Below are 20491 nucleotides of genomic sequence, written 5' to 3'. Positions count from 1 at the left end.
CCCGGCCCCTGGGTGGGAGGCAGCCGGGACAGGACTCTGAGCCTGGGTGGTTCCCACAGCCCTTCCTGCCCCAGCTCTCAACTCCCACTCCCCAGGGGAGCTCAGCAAAAATCCTCCTGACCTGTGATCTCACCTTCTGGGTTCACCTCTCCTGGGGAATGTCTGGCCACCAGGTGTTTAAATCATGAAAACAAACTCCAAAAGCTCTTACTCTGTGCAGACACTATTTTAAGCTCATTGCGTACACATCTTTTTAAAAATTAAGTATTTATTTATTTATTTGGCAGAGCCAGGTCTTAGTTGCAGCACTTGAGCTCTTTGATCTTGGTTGTGGCATGAGAGATCTTTAGTTGTGGCATGTGGAATCTAGTTCCCTGACCAGGGGCCAAACCCAGGCCATCTGCATTGGGAACTCGGAGTCTTAGCCACTGGACCACCAGGGAAGTCCTTAGATGTTCACGCATGCTCAGTCAACTTCATTCATGTCTGACTCTTTGTGACTCCATGGACTGTAGCCTGTCAGGCTCCTCTGGCAACAGAATTCTCCAGGCAAGAATACTGGAGTGGGTTGCCATTTCCTCCTCCAGAGAATCTTCCCAACCCAGGGATCAAACCCACATCTCCTGTGTCTCCTGTATTACGGGCAGATTCTTAACCACTGAGCCACTGGGGTAGCCCTATAGACACATGTTAATTCATTTAATCCTCATAATATACCCTGTGGGTTATTTCCTATCATCATCATCACCACTCCCATTTTACAGATGGGAAAACTTAGGGGACAGAGAGGGATTTGAACCCAGGCAGTCTGGCTCCAGAGTCCATGAGTTTCATGAAAATCACCTCTAGAGCAACACCATCTAATAGAAGTTCCTGTGATAGTGGACATGTTCCTTATCTGCACTGTTTGATATGTTAGCCACCAACTACCCATATGGCAGTAGCTACTGATTGGGTAGCTCAGAGAACTAAGTCTGAATACTGGCTACTTGCTGTGTGATGGTTGTTAAGAGTCCCAGCCTCTCTCATTCAGTTTCTTTATAGAAGAGGTGGTTAAGGATTCCAGCCAAACCCAAACACATGTGGGTTTCAATCCTCGCCCCCATTTCAAGGTGGTCTCTCTGAGAGCCTCAATTTCTTCAGAAAAGGATGGATAGAGCAAGATCAGGCATCCAGCGATTTCTGAAACAGAGAACTCTTCTTAGAAAACCCCTTGACATGCTAAGTTGCTCAGTCGTATCTGACTCTTTGCAACCCTACGGACTGCAGACTGCCAGGCTCCTCTGTCCCTGTGATTCTCTAAGCAGGAACTGGAGTGGGTGGCCATGCCTCCTCCAGGGAATCTTCCCAAACCAGGAACTGAATCCTCGTCTCTTATGTCTTCTGCATTGGTAGGTGGGATCTTTACCACTAGTGCCACCTGGGTAGCCCTATAAAACCCCTTAAAGATGCCTAACTCTTGCTTCAGATATGCCCACAGCCAGGGCTCTATTGGAGGCCAAAGGCAAGCCTCCCCATATACAGGATTGTATTGGTAGCTTGGGGGTCAAACAGTCACCTCCTGCAGGCTATTTTCTGCCTTTTTCAGCTTCCTTAGGGCCATACTCAGAACAGGGGCGGGAGAGCCTGTTCTCTCTGCCTAGCAACCAATGACATCATGGAGCAGCCAGACTCCTCATTGGCTCAGGCCTGCTTTTTCTCTTAGGGAAAGAATAGGTTGGTCTCTAGACCCCAGTGAACCTTAAGTCATTATCTCTTTGTCTGAGATTTCCTCAAAGTACTCACTGTCTCTCCTACAAAGGTCACTTAAATTTGAAATTTTGCTCTTCATTGTGGGTTCAGAGGCCAAGGTGACCTGAAAAATCATAAGTCCCATGACCTTCAATTCCATAGTACTTACTACTTCCCTGCCTTTTTTAACCCCACCCCTCTGGCCTGTTGGGGCTTCCCTGGTGGCTCAGACCGGTAAAGAATCTTCCTGCAATGCAGGAGGCCCAGGTTTCCCTGGGTGGGAAAGATCCCCTGGAGAAGGGAATGGCTACCCACTCCAATATTCTTGCCTGGAGAATCCCATGTACAGAGGAGCCTGGCAAGCTATAATACATAGGATCACAAAGAGTCAGCATGACTGAGCAACAAACACTCTGGTCTGTAGGTACCCAACTGCTGGGTGGAATACAATTCTGCTTAGCAGCAAATGAAATCAGACTGCTCTGTGGCTCCCAATTGGCTATTCTCTCAGGAAAGGGTTTAGCCTTTGGTTCAAGACCGGGTGGACCCAACAGAACCCTCTTCAGATAGTCACTCAAAGTTCTATTACTTTCTAAGACCATCCTGGGGCCATTAGGAATCAAGTGTTTCTTAACTTTGAACTTTCTAGAAATGCAACACTGCTGTGCTTTCCTCAGGTGTGTTTCCCGCCTTTTCTAGCCACCCTCTCTTCCACTGGCTTTAGCCAATGATTAAGCAACACAACTCTGACTAGCCTCTGTAGCCATGATTGGTTTCAAGACTTTCCTCATGGCCTTCTTCACTTGCCCCTCCTAGACTGTCCCAGCACAGATCACGGATCTGGAGCCGAGATTCCTCAAGAGTTGAGACTTTATTGAGGGGACTTGCTCCACAAGGCAAAGGTCAAGGGTTCGAGCCAGAGAGCAAGAGTTCTACCGCCTTTAGTTAACGCCTTTCTGACTCCTGGATGCTGGCGCATGCCAGTGACGTCTGGCGCTCCGTGGCATCTGATTGGCTCGCTGAGGGACGCCTCAGCGTCGAGGTAAAAGGCGCCTCCGCTCGTTGCTTCTAGCTCCCTCGATGGCATTCGAGGCCGTGGGGCTTCGGCTCTAGAGCCTGGGTTCGGGGCTCGGGGTCGAAGGCCGCAGGGTGCGGCACCCCCCGGCGCGCTCTTCCTGCTGCAGCCGCCTCAGCGGCCGGGCCCAGCGCGGCCTCCAGGGCAGTGCGAGGCCGTGGCGGTCGAGGACGAGGCGTGTAGGATCTGGGCCGCCAGCCGTGCTGCCCAGCAGCAGGTAGTGGTTGGCGAGGCGCAGGCGCAAGCATCCGCACGTCAGCTCGGCACGGGGCACCCAAGCGGCCTGGCTGCCACGGCGCACGGGCCTCGCTCGCTGCTTGTACACAGCCAGCACGCGCACGGCCAGCCGCTGCCATGTCGTGTCTGCGGCCTCGGACGCCAGCACCTGCGCGTGGAGCACTGCGGGAAGGGGAGAGGTCAGGCCTAGGCCGGGGGATAGCCTGAGGGCTCCGTGAGGTTAGTCTTGGTGGGGAAGGGCCTGGGACGCAAGAGTGGGCTTCCAGAATCGCATCAGGAAGAACAGAGACCTTGAAGCTTTGAGGGTGAGAGGCCCTGTGCTGTGAGGAGTGAGGTCTATCTGAGGACACGGGTCAAAGCAAGGAGGGCGGGGCGTTTGGAGTGTGAGGTTGGGTCCCAGGATTGTGATTGTGAAAGGGAGGGGTGGGTGGGCAGTCCCTCTGGAGTGGAGGTCAGGCTGGGCCAGGAACCCAGGTGCCCACCAGGAAATATGCAAGCACCACCAGGGATGCTTTTGAGATCATATTAGAAACAGCAGGTATAGGAATGACTTAAAGGTTAGAGGTCTCCCGGGACCCTGCAGTGGGTGGGGCTGGAACAAGGCAGAAAAGGGAGGTCCAGATCTCTAATGCCAGAGAGTCAGAAAGAATTAGGAGCACACAGAGCCCTTGGAAAACAGAGAGATTGCCCTAGGAGGGATCTGTATCTAGGATTGATCTGAGGGCCAGAAGGAGGTCAGTCCTTGGAAGCCCAGGGTTGTGGTCTTAACTAGTGGTGATTCAGAGAAGTGTCCCCTCTAAGGGGGTGAGATGAGATCTGTTGGGAGCAGCCCTCTGGTGGGCAAGCTGAGTCTATGGGCTAGAAGATCCGGTGGGAGGTGGGGGGAGAAACCTCCACATTTGGAGTTCAAGGATACTACTGACCAGATGGTAAGCCTCAGGGAGGGGAGGTCTGGGATCCTGTACCATTGAGGGGAGTAACTGGGGCTGGGCTGAACTCAAGTGTCCAAGAGTTGAGGTCATAGGCCCTGGACTCAGGGGGCTGGTGTAGACTGGAGGATTAGGAAACTATGGGGGAGTCTGTGGGAATGGGGCTACAGCCCTGAAGGAGGGCAGAGGACCTGAGACAGACAAGACAGCCCAAGGGTCCCCTCCATTCAACCAGTTTGCCTTTCTCCTTCCATCCTCAGGAGGCCACCTCCCCCACTCGGGGACGTCAGGCTGAAGGAGATTGTGAAACTCTGCAAGACCAAGAACGTGGGGAGAGAGGAGACCTAGGAAGGTAGGGAATAACCCTCCCCACTCCCCCTTCTGCCCATTGTCTGCTGTCCCGTTAGGTTCTAGATCAGGACAGGCCCTTTAGAGTTCAGCACGCCTTTCCATTTAAGATGAGGAAAGTGAAGGCCAGAGAAGAGAGTGGCTTGGAGGCAGATCAGAGCTCCTGTGCGCCCGCTGGCCCTTGTTCTCCCCGGCACTCACCGTAGTCCTGCTGGCAGTACCTCCGAAGGCTCATGTGTATCCTGGTGTCCGAGGTATTGCAATAGTTTTGACACTGAGGGTCTGGGGAGGGTCAGGCTCCTGAGGCCTGGACTACAGCATTCTGCCCCTGCCCATCCCCCACAATCCATCTTAATGGACAGCTGGGGTGCCTGAACCCTGGGGACTGCGCTCCGTGGACCACCCCTGGATCCCTGCCTGGTGGCCCAATCACCCCATCCCCGCTCCTTCTTGCTACCAGGGATTTGTAGGCCAGCCTGTCTTACCCGAGCTGTAAGCATGAGGGGTTGTAGCAAGGGTGGTTGTCGCCTCTGGGATTCCTGTGAGAGAGCAGAGGAGAGGTAGGGCCTCTTAGCACCTCCCACCAGCACCCCGCTGCCCCCAAGGAAACCAGGCATCCATACCCCGAAAAGTCTGTTCCCTGAGGCCCAAGAGTGGAAGCACACTTTGCCTTTCTCCCCCAGGACCTGGAGTTCTGGTCCCTCGCCACTTTCTGGACTCAGGAATCCCGGTTAAGACCGGTCTCTTAAGAGACCTCTCTCAGACCTAGGAATCCAGGCTCTTAGCCTCTTCCTCCACAGGGTGAGAGACGACTTCAGTCTCCGCCTCCCCAAGGCCTCAGAGTCAGGCTTCCAGTCTCTAGCTTCCATCTGCCAGGGACCCAGTCCTCACCCCTCTTGCCCCCTGGAGGTCTGGCTATCCCCTTCCCACCCAACTTGGGACTCGGGGCCCCGCCCCCAGGACTCACGCTGGCAGGGCATCCTGGGGGAGCGGCTCTGCTGGTAGCCAGGACCACAGCGGTTGCAGGTCAGGCCAGTGACCCCTAACTTGCAGGAGCACTGCCCACTGGTCTGGTTGCAGGCACCGCCTGTCGCCCCAATAGGATGGCACTGGCAGGCTACGTGAGGAGAGGAGCTGGGGAGGTGGGGTGCGGGCTCCCAGCCTCTTCCTCCCCGAGACTGGGGAGGCTGGAGTTCCCTGCCCCCTCCGCCCTCAGGCCCCATAGATCTGGCCCCCAGCCCCTCCTCCCTCAGACCTGCCTGCCGCCTTTCCCTCTAGGCGGGGCTTCAGGCTGCACTCACGCCTGCAGGCCTTGCGGCTGTTGACGGGCTGGCCAGGGTCCCTCCAGAACCCTGGCTGGCAGTAATGGCAGTGCCGGCCGGCTGTGTGGTGGCGGCACCGCTCACACACGCCCCCGCTCCGGCCGCCCGACAGCCTGAACAGCTCAGAGTTAAACCTGCAGCGTCGCGTGTGCTGGTTGCAGGAGCAAGCTGGGAACAAGATGGAGTGAGGGCGCCTCAGGCTGCCATTCCATTCCCCTTTCCCAGCTTTCCCCCCACTGCCCTCAGGAGAGAGACTGCCTGGGGTTCCCCGGGTGACTGTGGTCCCCGAAGCCCTTCACTCTCATCTTTAAAATGGGCGGTGCTCTGGACTGGAGCTGGGTGAGCCCAAGGGGACTGATGAACACGTAGGGTGTAGAGAGTGGCAACTCTGGGTGTGGGCTACAGAGTCAGGCCCTCGCGTGGAAGTGTCTCACTCTTTCCATGGGCAAGTGACGCCTCCTTTCTGCAGCTCAGACTCCTTTGCTATAAGATGACATTTATCGTATCTACTTCCTTGCAGGAGGCCCACCTACCATGTACATTTTGCTGGGGAGCATTGATGAGATTTCAAAGGCAGTGACTCTCAAACCTTACCACTTATTCGAGTTACTAGGGAAACATTTAAAAAGAGCAACACAGGACCTCTGTGCTAGGTCCTGTATTGGGCTGCATCCTAAGGACTTTATGTATATCCGTGATTTGAATTTCCACTGCAGCCTGTAGAGGAAGGCCTGTTGTTTTCCTCACTTTACAGACGAGGAAATGGAGACACAGAGGGGTCTGGTCACTAGTTGGGGGGGGGATCACACGGCCAGGAAGCCGACGAGCTGGGACTTGAACCCCCGCAGTCTGGCAGGCTCCTGAGGCCATGCGCCCATCTGCCACCCTAGAACACCTAGTGTGAGCACGTTCGGGACAAGCCAGGACCCTTGGCATCATCCTCCTGCGCTCACGTTCCAGCCCGGCCACCTGCTGACTGCGTGTCCTTGGCGCACAGAACTCCCCAGCTCTAGCCTCAGTCTCCTCATCTGTAAAATGGGCCAGATGCAATCACTGCCCGGCACATAGTAGGTGCTGGATAAAAATGTGTCTAATGAATAAAAGCTTCCCCCACCGTGGTTGATTTGATGAGTCCAAAAACATCCAGCTGCCCTGTGTTTCTGCAGCCTCTCACTAAATACCACCTGAGCACCTGTGCCAAGCCAACCCCTGGGTGGGGGCTCAGAAAGTGTCCTCCACATCACCGTCACTGTGATCAGGTGTTACCAAGAGGCTGGAGCCCCCGGGTGGGCATGGAAGCAGCAGAGGTGGCAGGGGAGAGCCGGGGGAGCCAAGAGAGGTGCCGCCGGAGGAGTGTGGGGAGAAGCAGGGGCAGGCAGCTCTGGGGTAAGAGAGAGCCTCCTGCCCTCAGGGACACGGCCCGGCTGCTGGACCATGGGCCCAGCTCTGGGTCAGGGCAGGTCGGGGCGGGCCCAGGACTCACGCAGGCAAGGGTGAGGGTGCTGAGGCGTGGCAGGCCGCCAGGGCCAGTCGCGGTGGGATGGCCGGCAGCTCTCACAGCCGGGGCCGGTGGTGTGGTGGCGGCAGCGACAGCGGGGCGGCCGGTCGCGGGCAGCGCAGCGGGCCGCGTGGCCGTGGCACTGGCAGCGGCCTCTCACGCCTGCGGCTGCCAGCCCCCCGCGGCCCCCGAGCTCCAGGCGGAGGTGACTGGCCACCACGCTGGCCTTCGGGCCCGCTGGGACCCGGAAGGTCACCCTCTCGGGCCCTCCCAATGCCCCCGGCCAGGCGGGCCTGCGCCACAGTGACCTCCAGGGCCCTCCGGTGGCCCAGGCAGCAGACAGGACCAGGGCTGGGGGTCCTGGGGTGCAGAAGCGCAGGCTGATGGACGACAGGAGGAAAGGGCCCCCCAGGCCCAGGGTCAGACTGCCATTGCAGGGGGCCCGTGGGCCGAGATCCGAGCTCGGGGAGGGGCCACAGGCCTGGGGACAGGAGGTGGCCATGCCAGCCAGCTGGGTCACGGGTGGAAGGCAGAAGCGGGGGCGGCCCCCGGGGTGGTAACACGGGTCCGCGCTGGCCTGGCTCAGGAGGAGCCAGAGGGCAAAGGTCACAGGCATGGTTCCAGCAGAGGCAAGTACCTGCAGAGGAGAGGAGTGGCCGGGCTGGGGGCCTCAGGCTGCCCCCTGAGGTCAGCCTCCACCCCGCTCTCCAGGCTCCCTGAGGAACCCTGGCATTCCACCCCCAGCCCTGCCCCAGACCTCTCCCGGCTGCTTCTGAGCGAGGAAAATAGTTCCATCTGGGGAGAATTACTGTTTACATAAGCCAAAGGGGAAAGAACGCAAGCAAAATCGAGAATTTTGCCTGAACTAATCCGTAGCTTAACACCCCGGCGCTATCAGTCAGTGTCGAGGGGCAGGGGGCCCTGGGGAGAGGGTGGGGAGGGGGGACAGATGGGGAAACTTCGAGCAAGGACAAGGGGGAGAAGGGGGCAGCAAGGCGGGGCAGACGGAGTTACAGACAGATGAACACTCAGTGACAAAGCAACAGAGACAGGGACAGATAGAGGCACAGACAGATGGAGGGAGAGGGGGCGAGGCAAGCGTAGGGCAAGGGCCAGGCAAGGAGAGGAACCAGGAGGGGCGAGGAGGACACAAGGGGAGACCACGAGGCCCAGAAAGATGGCGGCTGGAAACCGGAGTCCACAGGGTGTCGGGGGAGCGGGTGCCTGGGAGGCTGGGGGCCGGGACCTCAGAGACACCTGCAGAGCCGGAGGAGAGCGGGCAGTGCAGCAGGCCTGACCTGGGGGGAGAGCAAGGGTGCTGGGCCTGGGGATCAGAAGCAGGAGGCAGGTCCACGGGGATCGGGGATCCGAGGGGAGGCCTCCTTCCCACATGGGGCCCTAACCTCGTTCTCCACACCCCGGGCACGGAGGGGGATTACCACCAAACACCCAGGCCTCCCTGCCACCCACCCCCAGCCTCCACCCACCCTTAACCCTTTCTCACCCAGACGCAGAACCCAGAGGACCGTGCTAGGGACCCTGGTGGGGATGCCTGGGGGCTGGAAGCCGGGGCTGGGAGGCTGGTGTGGAATGCCTGTGGGGCTGAGAAGGTCCCAATTGGGATGGGAGGGCCCCGTGTGCTCACATTTCTGAGGACTTTCTGATAATCTCAGCCCACCTGGCTCCCACTGCCATCCTAGGCCTCAGGGTCCAGGAATCAGAGCCCCCACATTGCCCGCTGGCTGTAAAGTCCCCAGAGCAGAAGGGGGAACAGACGTTGGGGGTGGCGAGTGCCAAGGGAGGAGAGAGAGGGGCCGGACAGGGCAGGGCTAGAGGCCCGGGCATCCGCAGGGGCCGGAAGTCCAGGCTTGGGAAGGCACGGCCGGGGAAGGACTTGGTGCTGGAATGCTCCCCTCCCTGTCCGGGCTGGCAGCCCCCACTGGAGAGCTCCCTCAGGTCTGGGGGCCTTGCACCCCTTCTGGGCCCCAGTGTCCAGGCCCCTGGGTCAGTCGACCTGGGCGTGGGCCCCCGCTGGGAGTCTTGAGGCACCAGTGGGTGCAGTGGGGTCACATCCCTCCCCAGCCTGATTTCACTGCTCCCAGGGTCCCCACTGCAGACGCCCTGCGCGCAGACTGCCTCCCCTGCCCCAGATGACTGCCATGGCCTCCACCCCTCCCGAGGAGGAGCCTGGCGCCATTTTGAGCTCTGGCGCGGGGCATTTGCCCTGGTCCTCTGGCACCTGCCTTGTTAAGGCACTCACCCCATCTCCCACCTCTCCTCTCGCGCCTGGGTTGTTCAAGGGGCACTGCTTTCTGGCCTTAGTACACCAGGCAAACGGGTTGAGTCCCCCGGTGTTCCTGGGGGAATGAGAAGCCAGCCCCTGCCAATGGGGAGCCCAGATGTCCGGCCCCTGGTCCCTGCCCCTTGTGGGAACTGTAGCCCACCCTGACCCCCCCCCCATTCAAGGAGCAGAGACTAGCTGCGTTCCCACCAGATCTAGAGTCAGGCCCCTTGCCTGGGCAGTGTGGGGGTCCCTCTGGGACCCAGGCTCCTCTTGCCTGATCTCTTTGGCACCCACCCGACCCTTCACCCTGCCGTCGTCCAAACCTGTGCCGTGGAAGAGGTTGTCCTCTGCCGCTAGCTGCTCACGTGTTCTTCTCTCCTGCAGGAGCTTGGCGGCCAGCGTGGGCTCCGGGGAGTGAGTGCGGAGTGGCTGTTCTCAGGCCCCGGGCTAGTGGGGGTTCTGGGCGGGAGCTCAAAGCAGAGCCTAAGAATCCAACACCACCCCCACCCGCCCCAGTCCCCTCGCTAAGGCAGCCACGCTCTTCCCACAGGGACCCCTGGCAGCCACGCCACCCAGGACGATGTGGGACGTGAGAGCCGTTGCCCCGCAGCGGCCCGCAGCTGGACATCCCCGAGCAGGCTGGCCCAGAAAGCTCAAGACAGGTAGGAGGGGACAGCAGCCAGATGGTCTTCCCGGGTCTAGGGTCCGTGCTCCACTCACACCCAGCCCCTGCCCCGCCGCTCCTAAGGGCGGGCAGGCTGGGGCTTAGCCCCGCCACGTGGTGGTGGCTGAGATCAGGAAGGGGCAGACCTGCTGGGGGTGGAGGGCGGTGTCAGGGCCGCTTATACTGAGGTGGGACCCCACGCCGGCCCCTCCTGCCCTCTGGAACCTTCTGCCAGCTGTGGGTTAACTGAGCATGAAGGTCAGGCACTTTCAAGTCCTAGAAGTCAGTGCCCTTTGAAGGGTCACACCAGCCACCTGGAAACCCAAAGACCTGGGCTGCTTTCTGAGTTGGTGGGGTGGGGGTAGGGGACAAATGAATGCCTGGGACCTCGGTGGTTCTAGCAGCTGGAGGGAGAAATCGGGGACCCCCCAGGGGTTCAGGGCTCAAAGCGGCTTTCCCCATGACCAGTTCACTATGAGGCCTCAAGACTTCAGGGGTGAGATTTTCATACAAATGTTGCCGTCAACTGTATTACATACCTGAGTGGTTTTGACTAGAAGGGTAACATTTTTTATCACTTCCCACTGGGAAAGGCGCGGATCTTAGGAATGGGGCACCACATTCGCTACTGTGGCCTTGAGCACACTGACTGCGGCACAGCGTGGGCCCATGGGGTTTGGGGACCCACTGCTCCGGCAGGAGGGCACAGCTGAGGCAGTCTGTGCTTCTGGTTCTGGGTGACCAGCACAGCGGCAGAGGCAGGATGGAGACATAGGATTTGAATGTAAGCTGTGAGGAGGGGTTAGCTGCCAGAAAAAGAGACACCCCCAGATCAGGGGGGACACATGGGATCTGGGGCAAGGCGGCATGAGGGGCAGGCTAACTCGTGCAGAAATTAGAAGCTTCTTAAGCTAATGTTCCCTGGAGGAAAGCTTGCTCTCTCACTTTTGCTTTTAATAACCTGAACTTCCTGAGGTGATGATCATCTCTAAAGGAGCCAATGAAAAATCCGCTGCCAGTGCAGCAGACGCAGGTTCGATCCCTGGGTCAGGAAGATCCCCTGGAGAAGGAGATGGCAACCCAGTCCAGTATTTTTGCCTGGGAAATCCCATGGACAGAGGAGCCTGGCGGGGTATAGTCCATGCGGTCACAAAGCGTCAGAAACGACTTAGCAACTCAGCAACAACTGCACTGAGAGTCTCATCTGAGTATCCCTTTCTCAGGGCAGAGTAGAAAAACTCAAGACAGTAATCAGGGTCCCAGATTCCTGAACCCCTGGTTCCAAATCCAGGCTTCACCACTTTCCTAGCTGTGTGACCCAAAGCAAGCTTCTTAACCTCTCTGTGCCGTAGTTTCCTTTTCTGTTAAATCGGCATAAAAATGTACCTTCCTCATGGGAGATCATGAGGACCAAATGAGTGAAGATAAGCCTGCACTCTAATATCTGAAACTCTGTGCACCAGACATGCTGCAGAAACGGTTTTGACAGCACCATGGGCTGTGCAGGTTATATTTTATACACCCCTCAGTGGGGCCTGGGCAGCATCCTATCAGTTTAGTTCAGTTGCTCAGTCGTGTCCAACTCTTTGCGACCCCATGGACTGCAGCACGCCAGGCCTCCCTGTCCATCACCAACTCCTGGAGTTTATTCAAACTCATGTCCATTGAGTCAGTGATGCCATCCAACCATCTCATCCTCTGTCGTCCCCTTCTCCTCCTGCCCTCAATCTTTCCCAGAATTAGGGTCTTTTCCAATGACTCAGTTCTTTGCATCAAGTGGCCAAAATATTGGAGTTTCAGCTTTAACATCAGTCCTTCCAATGAATATTCAGGACTGATTTCCTTTAGGATGGACTCGTTGGATCTCCTAGCAGTTCAAGGGACTCTCAAGAGTCTTCTCCAACACCATAGTTCAAAAGCATCAATTCTTTGACACTCAGCTTTCTTTGTAGTCCAATGCTCACATCCGTACATGACTATTAGAAAAACCATAGCCTTGATTAGATGGACCTTGGTTGACAAAGTAAAGTCTCTGCTTTGTAATAGACTGTCTAGGTTGGTCATAACTTTTCTTCCAAGGAGCAAGCGTCTTTTAATTTCATGGCTGCAGTCACCATCTGCAGTGATTTTGCCCCCCTACCCAAAATAAAGTCTGTCACTGCTTCCCCATCTATTTGCCATGAAGTGATGGAACCAGATGCCATGATCTTAGTTTTCTGAATGTTGAGCTTTAAACCAACTATTTCACTCTGCTCTTTCACTAAGAGGCTCTCTAGTTCTTCTTTGCTTTCTGCCCTAAGTGTGGTGTCATCTGCATATCTGAGGTTATTGATATTTCTCCCAGCAATCTTGATTCCAGCTTGTGCTTCATCCAGCCCAGCATTTCTCATGATGTACTCTGCATATAAATTAAATAAGCAGGGTGACATTATACAGCTTTGACGTACTCCTGTTCCTATTTGGAACCAGTCTGTTGTTCCATGTCCAGTTCTAGCTGTTGCTTCCTGACCTGCATACAGATTTCTCAAGAGGCAGGTCAGGTGATCTGGTATTCCCATCACTTTCAGAATTTTCCACAGTTTATTGTGATCCACACAGTCAAAGGCTTTGGCATAGTCAATAAAGCAGAAATAGATGTTTTTCTGGAACTCTCTTGCTTTTTTGATGATTCAGCAGATGTTGGCAGTTTGATCTCTGGTTCTTCTGCCTTTTCTAAAACCAGCTTGAACATCTGGAATTTCACAGTTCACATTTTGTTGAAGCCTGGCTTGGAGAATTTTGAGCATTACTTTACTAGCGAGTGAGATGAGTGCAATTGTGCGGTAGTTTGAGCATTCTTTGGCATTGCCTTTCTTTGGAATTGGAATGAAAACTGACCTTTTCCAGTCCTATGGCCACTGCTGAGTTTTCCAAAATTGCTGGCATATTGAGTGCAGCACTTTCACAGCATCATCTTTCAGGATTTGAAAGAGCTCAACTGGAATTCCATCACCTCCACTAGCTTTGTTTGTAGTGATACTTCCTTAGGCCCACTTGACTTCACATTCCAGGATGTCTGGCTCTAGGTGAGTGATCACACCATCATGATTATCTGTGTCGTGAAGATCTTTTTATAGTTTTTCTGTGTATTCTTTCCACCTCTTCTTAATATCTTCTGCTTCTGTTCGGTCCATACCATTTCTGTCCTTTATCGAGCTCATCATTGCATGAAATGTTCCCTTGGTATCTCTAATTTTCTTGAAGAGATCTCTAGTCTTTCCCATTCTATTGTTTTCCTCTATTTCTTTGCATTGATCACTGAGGAAGGCTTTCTTATCTCTCCTTGCTATTCTTTGGAACTCTGCATTCAGATTGATATATCTTTCCTTTTCTCCTTTACCTTTTGCTTCTCTTCTTTGCTCAGCTATTTGTAAGGCCTCCCCAGACAGCCATTTTGCCTTTTTGCATTTCTTTTTCTTGGGAATGATCTTGATTCCTGTCGCCTGTACAATGTCACGAACCTCTGTCCATAGTTCATCAGGCACCCTGTGTATCAGATCTAGAACCTTAAATCTATTTCTCATTTCCACTGTGTAATCATTAGGGATTTGATTTAGGTCATACCTGAATGGTCTAGTAGTTTTCCCCCAGTTTCTTTAATTTCAGTCCGAATTTGGCAATAGGAGTTCCTGATCTGAGCCACAGTCAGCTCCTGGGCTTGTTTTAGCTGACTTTATAGAGTCAGCATCTTTGGCTGCAAAGCATATAATCAATCTGATTTTGGTATTGGCTAACTGGTGATGTCCATGTATAGAGTCTTCTCTTGTGTTGTTGGAAGAGGGTGTTTGCTCTGACCAGTGCGTTCTCTTGGCAGAACTCTATTAACCTTTGCCCTGCTTCATTCTGTACTCCAAGGCCAAATTTGCCTGTTACTCCAGGTGTTTCTTGACTTCCTATTTTTGCATTCCAGTCCTCTATAATGAAAAGGACATCTTTTTTGGGTGTTAGTTCTAGAAGGTCTGGTAGGTCTTCATAGAACCATTCAACTTCATCATGCATGCATGCTAAGTCGCTTCAGTCGTGTCCGACTCTGTGCAACCCCATGGACAGCAGCCCGCCAGGCTCCTCTGTCCACAGGATTCTCCAGGCAAGAATACTGGAGTGGGTTGCCGTGTCCTTCTCCGAATCAAATGTTATTGTTTCTACAAGCAGAACAAGTGGGCATTCACTCCAAAATAAGTCTATGAATAGCCTCACATTGGTTAAAATTTTGTCTCCAGATGAGTTCAACTCAGGTTGGGGTTCACCTCCAATCTTCATGAAAGTGGTCGATTTGTGGACCGGAATTTAAGCCACAAAACCAGCCCTGGGCTTCATCAGCTTTGATTCACTATTTCCCATGGCTTTTCAGCTGTGTAGGCTGATGAGCGACCAGGAGAGGGAGCCCTTGAGACTCAAAGACGTAGCAGCCAGGCTGGCTACCTGCCTGATTAGCAGTGCTAGTCGCTCAGTCATGTCCGACTCTGTGACCCCATCGATTTTAGCCCACCAGGCTCCTCTGTGCATGGGATTCTTCAGGCAAGAATACTAGAATCGGTTGCCATTCCCTTCTCCAGGGGATCTTCTCTACCCAGGGATCGAACCTGCGTCTCCTGCATCACAGGCAGATTCTTTACCATCTGAGTCACCTGATTGGCAGACCCGAGGGCAAAATGAAAACCGGCTGCCTTGCCTGTGGTCATGGAGAATTTCTAGATGGCTGGAGCAGAGCAGGGGCCCTGTGCAGCTGCGTGGGTCGCACATGGTGGAGGTGACCCTGAGTGGGGGCTCCCTCTGTCCTGAGCTGGTCTCTCCTCTCTAGTAGTCCTGGCTCCAATCCTTGCTCAGCTTGCCTGCTGGTTTGGGACCTGCTTGGGGCTCTGACTGAGGTGGGTGAGCTGACCAGAGGCTCAAGTCCTTCCTCTGCTCCCCGCCACCCCACCCCCCCATCACCCCAAAGAACAGGACTCCAGGAAGGGCCCGAGATGGGCAGGCTGTGGTACGGATTGGGACAGAGTATGCTCAGCTGGTAAAGAATCTGCCTGTGATTCAGGAGAGCCCAGTTCGATTCCTGGGTTGGGAAGATCCATTGGAGAAGGGATAGGTTACCCACTCGAGTATCCTGGCCTTGAGAATTCCATGGACTGTATAGTTCATGGGGTCGCAAAGAGTCGGACACGACTGAGTGACTTTCACTTCACTTCACACTTATCACCAGCCCAGAGAGCAGAGGGGCTCAGGGACAGATTTAATTGGCTTTTTAGAAATCAAAGCAGCGAGCAAGGCATTTCCTGTACACCTCAGGAGAGGGAGTGTGACATATACTTAGTCTTCATGTGGTGAGAGCCAGCTGACCTCACTGGGAACCCACACTTAATGGGAGACCTTTGAGGAGGGACTGAGAGTGTTCATATTTCCCAAAGGGATCAGATTAATAAAGTGAGGGACCCTGGGATGTAGGAGGAAGAGGAGAGTAGAGGCGAGGCCCCCAGAACCCTGACATTTAAGGGGACCGGCAGAGGGACAGATGGTGAGCCTGGAGGGGGTAGATGGGCCAGATGATGAAGAGTGAGGGCCGCACAATCCAGCGCTCCTGTGGGGCCTTGGGGGTCTCTTGGCCACAGGGAAGCCAGGCTTGGCTGGTCAGGGAACAGAGCAGGGAGGGGACAGAGGGCCAGGACACACTGGAGACGCACTGTGAGAAGACCGCTTTCCGGAGCCCAGGGGAGAGCGAGGGGCGCAGTGGCCTGGAAAAGAAGCAGCCCCTGAAGAAGGGCTCATCCACCCCACTACACGGATGGGGAAGCTGAGGCTCATGGAGCCCAGTCAGAGCTGTGGAGTCGGGGCAGGAACTGCAGGGACCTGGGTGAGTTCAAAAGTGGAGGCTTCACCGAGCTAGCATGGTACTCCCACTGTGGTCGGAAAGACAGACAGTGGCGAGTGTTGGCAAGGATGTGGAGAGATCAGAGCCCTCATACGCTGCTGGTGGGAATGGAAAATCAGGCAGCTGCTCGGAAAGCAGTCTGCAGTTCCCCAAACTGTTAAACGCAGGGTTAGTTACCACACGACCCAGCTATTCTACTCTCAGGTAAACCCCCGAGGGAAATGGAAACTTAGGTCCACACAAGGATTTGGACATGCATGTCCATAGCAAAGGTATTCCTGATAGGCCCAGGAGGAAAACAACCCATGTCTAGGAACTGATGAACTGATAAATAAAAGGAGACAGAACCATGGAGGGGAACATCAGAAAATAGTGACATGCTAACACATGCTGCCACGTGGATGAGCCTGGGAAACACGACCCAGAGTGAAGGAAACCAGTCCCAAAGAGGCCCTTAGTGGGTGATTCATTTACATGCAATGTGCAGAGTAGTCGAGTCCACTGAGGCAGGAAGTAGATTAGCTGGCAGGAGGTGGAGAGGAGGGGAAGAGTGGGGGTGGGGATGGCTAAGGGGTTTCGTTTAGGGGTGATAAAATTTTTCTAAAAGTAATTGTGATGCTTGCCCAACTCTGTGAATATACTAAAAGCTATTTTACACTTTATATGGGGGAATTGTATGGTATTGGAATATTATCTCAGTAAAGTGGTTACCTACAGAAAAGAAGCACTCATCAGAGACCTAATATAAAAGCTAAACCTAGGCAGCTTGCAACCCACTCCAGGCAAGCCTGGTAGGCTGCAGTCCATGGGGTCCATGGGGTCGCTAAGAGTCGGACATGACTGAGCGACTTCACTTTCACTTTTCACTTTCATGCATTGGAGAAGGAAATGGCAACCCACTCCAGTGTTCTTGCCTGGAGAATCCCAGGGACGGGGGAGCCTGGTGGACTGCTGTCTGTGGGGTTGCACAGAGTAGGACACGACTGAAGCGACTTAGCAGCAGGCCCCAGCAGCAGCAGCAGGGAACTAAGATCCCAGAAGCTGCATGGCATGGTCAAAAAAAAAAGAGAGAGAAATGGTGCAACGTCAGTTCTGCCATATTTGATTGGCCAAGGCCCATCACAGGCCCGGCCCTGAGTCAGGGGCAAGGGCGTCAAGGTCCCTGTAGACAGCTGGAATCCACCACGTCCACTGACAGAAGCAGGGTGCACTTACCATGCAGGGGGCCTTCCAGAAACATTCTTCATGCAGGTGCTTGGTTAACCCCATTTTATGAAGAAGACTGAGCTCCAAGAGGTAAAGAATAGGCTCCGGGCTGCCCACCAGAAGGAGGCGGAGTGTGCACGCAAACCTGGGCTGTCTGGCCTCAGAGTCTATGCTCTGAACCTCTGCGCTATGCAGCCTTAATAGATTGTGAGCTCTCAGGTTTACATACAGTAAATACGCCAGAAGTCTTTATTTTCCAAGACTTACAGAGTGCCTGCTGTGTGCTAAGCACTGTCCTAAAAGTCTTATAACTGAGGTAGTTCTGTGAGGTTGAACCATAAGAAAGGACTGTGTAGGAAAAAACACGGCTGAATGTTGGCACTTTCAAATGGTTTGACTCCGTCATCCCCTCTACTCTTTTTTTTTTTTTGGTCCCATCACATAGCATGTGGGGTCTTAATTCCCTGACCAAGGATCAAACTCGCATCCCCTGCTTTGAAAGGCAGAGTCTTAACCACTGAGCTGCTGGGGAAATCCCAGTCATACCTTTTTAACAGGCAAGGAAACTGGGATTCAGAGAAGGGGAGTAACATGACTAAAGTCCCACAGCTTTATGAAGGCTGGAGCTGAGATTTAAACCCAGGTCGGAGGGGTTCAGGGTCTGTGCTCCGGATGGGCTGAGTGAGCGCATGAGTGCCTAGTTTGGGGGGTGACGAAGGAGCTCATGCCAGCCCAGCCACCACTGCTGAATTAAGTCATCTCTCCTCCCGCAGCCACCAGGAGATTCTGGGCCACCTGCCCTTCCTCGTTCACCGTCTGCTTCCTCTTTGTCATCTTTGGGGCGTCCACCATTTTCCACTGCCACCGGCGCCTGGCCCTGGTGCCCACTCCTTGGGCCTACGCAGGTCGCGTGGTCTTGTTCCCCAGACACCTGCCGGCGGGGGGTGTGTTCACCATCAACGCCAAAGGCCGCCTGGGCAACCAGATGGGGGAGTACGCCACCCTGTACGCCCTGGCCAAGATGAACGGGCGCGCCGCCTTCATCCCACCCCAGATGCACAGCACGCTGGCCCCCATCTTCCAAATCACACTCCCGGTCCTGCACGACGCCACGGCCAGGAGCGTCCCCTGGGAGAACTACTACCTGAACGACTGGATGGAGGAGCAGTACCGCCACATCCCGGGGGAGTACGTGCGCCTCACCGGCTACCCCTGCTCCTGGACCTTCTACCACCACCTCCGCGCCGAGATCCTCCAGGAGTTCACCCTGCACGCCCACGTGCGTGAGGAGGCCCAGAACTTCCTGCGGGGTCTGCGGGTGAATGGCAGCCGGCCGAGCACCTACGTGGGGGTCCACGTGCGCCGAGGGGACTACGTCCACGTCATGCCCAACGTGTGGAAGGGCGTGGTAGCTGACCGGCGATACCTAGAGCAGGCCCTGGGGTGGTTCCGCGCTCGCCACTGCAGCCCGCTCTTTGTGATCACCAGCGACGACATGGCCTGGTGCCGGAGGAACATCAACAGCTCCCACCAGGACGTGGTGTTTGCGGGCAACGGCCGCCAGGGCTCGCCGGCCAGGGACTTCGCGCTCCTCACGCAGTGTAACCACACCGTCATCACCGTGGGCACCTTCGGCATCTGGGCCGCCTACCTCACTGGGGGGAACACCGTCTACCTGGCCAACTTCACCCTGCCTGGCTCCCGATTCCGCATGATCTTTAAGCCCCAGGCGGCCTTCCTGCCCGAGTGGGTGGGCATCGCAGCCAACCTGGGGCAGGCCAGAGAGAGCCACCCCTAGCCACGCTCGGGTCCCTGCCACCCTGTCGGGCCCAACAGGCGTGGATGCCCGAGTCTAAATCCAGGCTGTTCAGCTTCCCAGCTGGGTGGCCATGGACAAGTGACTTAATCTCTCTGTGCCTTAGTGTTCTACCTGAGAAACGAACCTGACGCAGGCTCCTTCTGAGAACACGAGTTCATGCAGTTCCTTGGAACCAGGTGTGAGGGTTGGCCACTCACAGGTTTGTGATTGGCAGGCCTGGACCTTTGGACGGCCTTGCAGTGGACCTGTATTTTTCCCCTCTCCTTCTTTGTAGCTCCAGGAATGTGGAGCCCAGATATTTGGTGCTTGCCTCCCTGGAGGGTTCTGCAATGAAACTCTTCCTGCCCTTGATTGGGGTGTTTGAGTCAGCTGAAGAATTCGGGCTTTGGGCTTGATGGGGCCTTAGATCATGAAAGAATGGGAAAGAAAATAGGATTTGAGAGGGAAGATCTCTGGGAGGTAACCTTGGTGAGGAGGGGGAGTCACCGGAAGTGAGGCGGGGCCTGGGAGGGCCTCCCAGAGAGGGCAGGACTCAACCCCAGGCCTGGCCGGCAGCAGCAAGGACACCTCGAGTCCGCACGTCATGGAAGCAGCAGGTTGGCCACGGAGCCGGGGGGCTGCAGAGACTGCCATGGCCACGTCCAGCGTGCGGGCAGGCGACTGACACCGTGGCCGTGGCCATGCCCGCAGGACCTCGTGCCGCTGTGAGGAGCCCTAATGTGGACTAGAGTTGGATTTAGTGATTACAATACTGATTTCCTTGTGTTTAGTGTAAAGTATGGAGATAAACAATATTTTTACTCCTTTTTGGATATTAAAAAAATTAACATAGAATCATTTAGGTTCACTTAGAATTTTCTCTGAACACAGCTGCACTGGCTTTGAAAACATTTCAGTTACATCTCTTTCCTGTTTGAAAAGCCTCTCCAAGTGTCTTTTTTAATTTGAATTTCCATTTCTTGGCATCCTTGTGAGGCTGAACACCTTTCTGTTCATATATTGGTAATATTGTATCTCCCGAGAGCCATTTAGGGGCCCTGTTTACTTCCTTAGGGGCTTCCCAGGTGGTGCTAGTGGTAAAGAACCCACCTGCAATGCCAATCGAACCCAACTCAAGTTCGATTCCTGGGTCGGGAGGATTCCCTGGAGGAGGGCATGGCAACCCACTCCAGAATTCTTGCCTGGAGAGCTCTGTGGATAGAGGAGCCTGGCAGGCTACAGTCCGTGGGGTCGCAAAGAGTCGGGCACAACTGAAGTGACTTAGCATGCACGCACATTACTTCTTAAGGCCTTGATGGTGTCGTCATGATGTGGGGTTAAGGATACAGGGATGTTAAAGCAGGAGAAGGGTCTGAAGGGGAAGGGAGTTGAGGAGGGAGGTTCTGTATTAGCTGCCTGTTGCTGTGTAACGAATTACCCCAAAGCTCATTAGCTTAAAGTGACAACAATAATTTGTCATCACTTATAGTTTCTGTG

The 20491-nt window shown here is 55.0% G+C and overlaps 2 protein-coding genes across 3 annotated transcripts in view; one reads left to right on the top strand and one right to left on the bottom strand.

Moving 5' to 3' along the window:
• LOC120872184 (galactoside 2-alpha-L-fucosyltransferase SEC1) overlaps nt 1-19846 on the top strand; it is a 28586-nt gene extending 8740 nt beyond the window's left edge. The window contains exons 2-4 of one of the 2 annotated variants that reach the window (XM_040252380.1): nt 4233-4324; nt 9975-10086; nt 17970-19846. In XM_040252380.1, the coding sequence (XP_040108314.1) occupies nt 10005-10086; nt 17970-18994 (1107 nt within the window). In that variant the 5' untranslated portion in view covers nt 4233-4324; nt 9975-10004 and the 3' untranslated portion in view covers nt 18995-19846. The remainder of the gene's footprint in view (nt 1-4232; nt 4325-9974; nt 10087-17969) is intronic. The other variant, XM_040252381.1, reaches the window with a different exon arrangement.
• Nucleotides 2584-8541, bottom strand: NTN5 (netrin 5). The gene is made up of 6 exons (XM_040252379.1): nt 7126-8541; nt 5622-5810; nt 5288-5437; nt 4806-4859; nt 4522-4602; nt 2584-3205 (listed from the first exon to the last, which is right to left on the bottom strand). Exons 1-6 carry the CDS (start codon nt 7754-7756, stop codon nt 2841-2843), a joined length of 1470 nt encoding a protein of 489 aa, XP_040108313.1. The 5' UTR covers nt 7757-8541; the 3' UTR covers nt 2584-2840.
• Nucleotides 19847-20491: the final 645 nt, after the last annotated feature.

This window comes from Oryx dammah, unplaced genomic scaffold, assembly GCF_014754425.2.
Source record: "Oryx dammah isolate SB20612 unplaced genomic scaffold, SCBI_Odam_1.1 HiC_scaffold_13, whole genome shotgun sequence".
In the NCBI taxonomy this organism is placed as follows: domain Eukaryota; kingdom Metazoa; phylum Chordata; class Mammalia; order Artiodactyla; family Bovidae; genus Oryx; species Oryx dammah.
The sequence above is the reverse complement of the archived record's forward strand: the minus strand, read 5'-3'. Positions and strand labels throughout refer to the sequence as shown.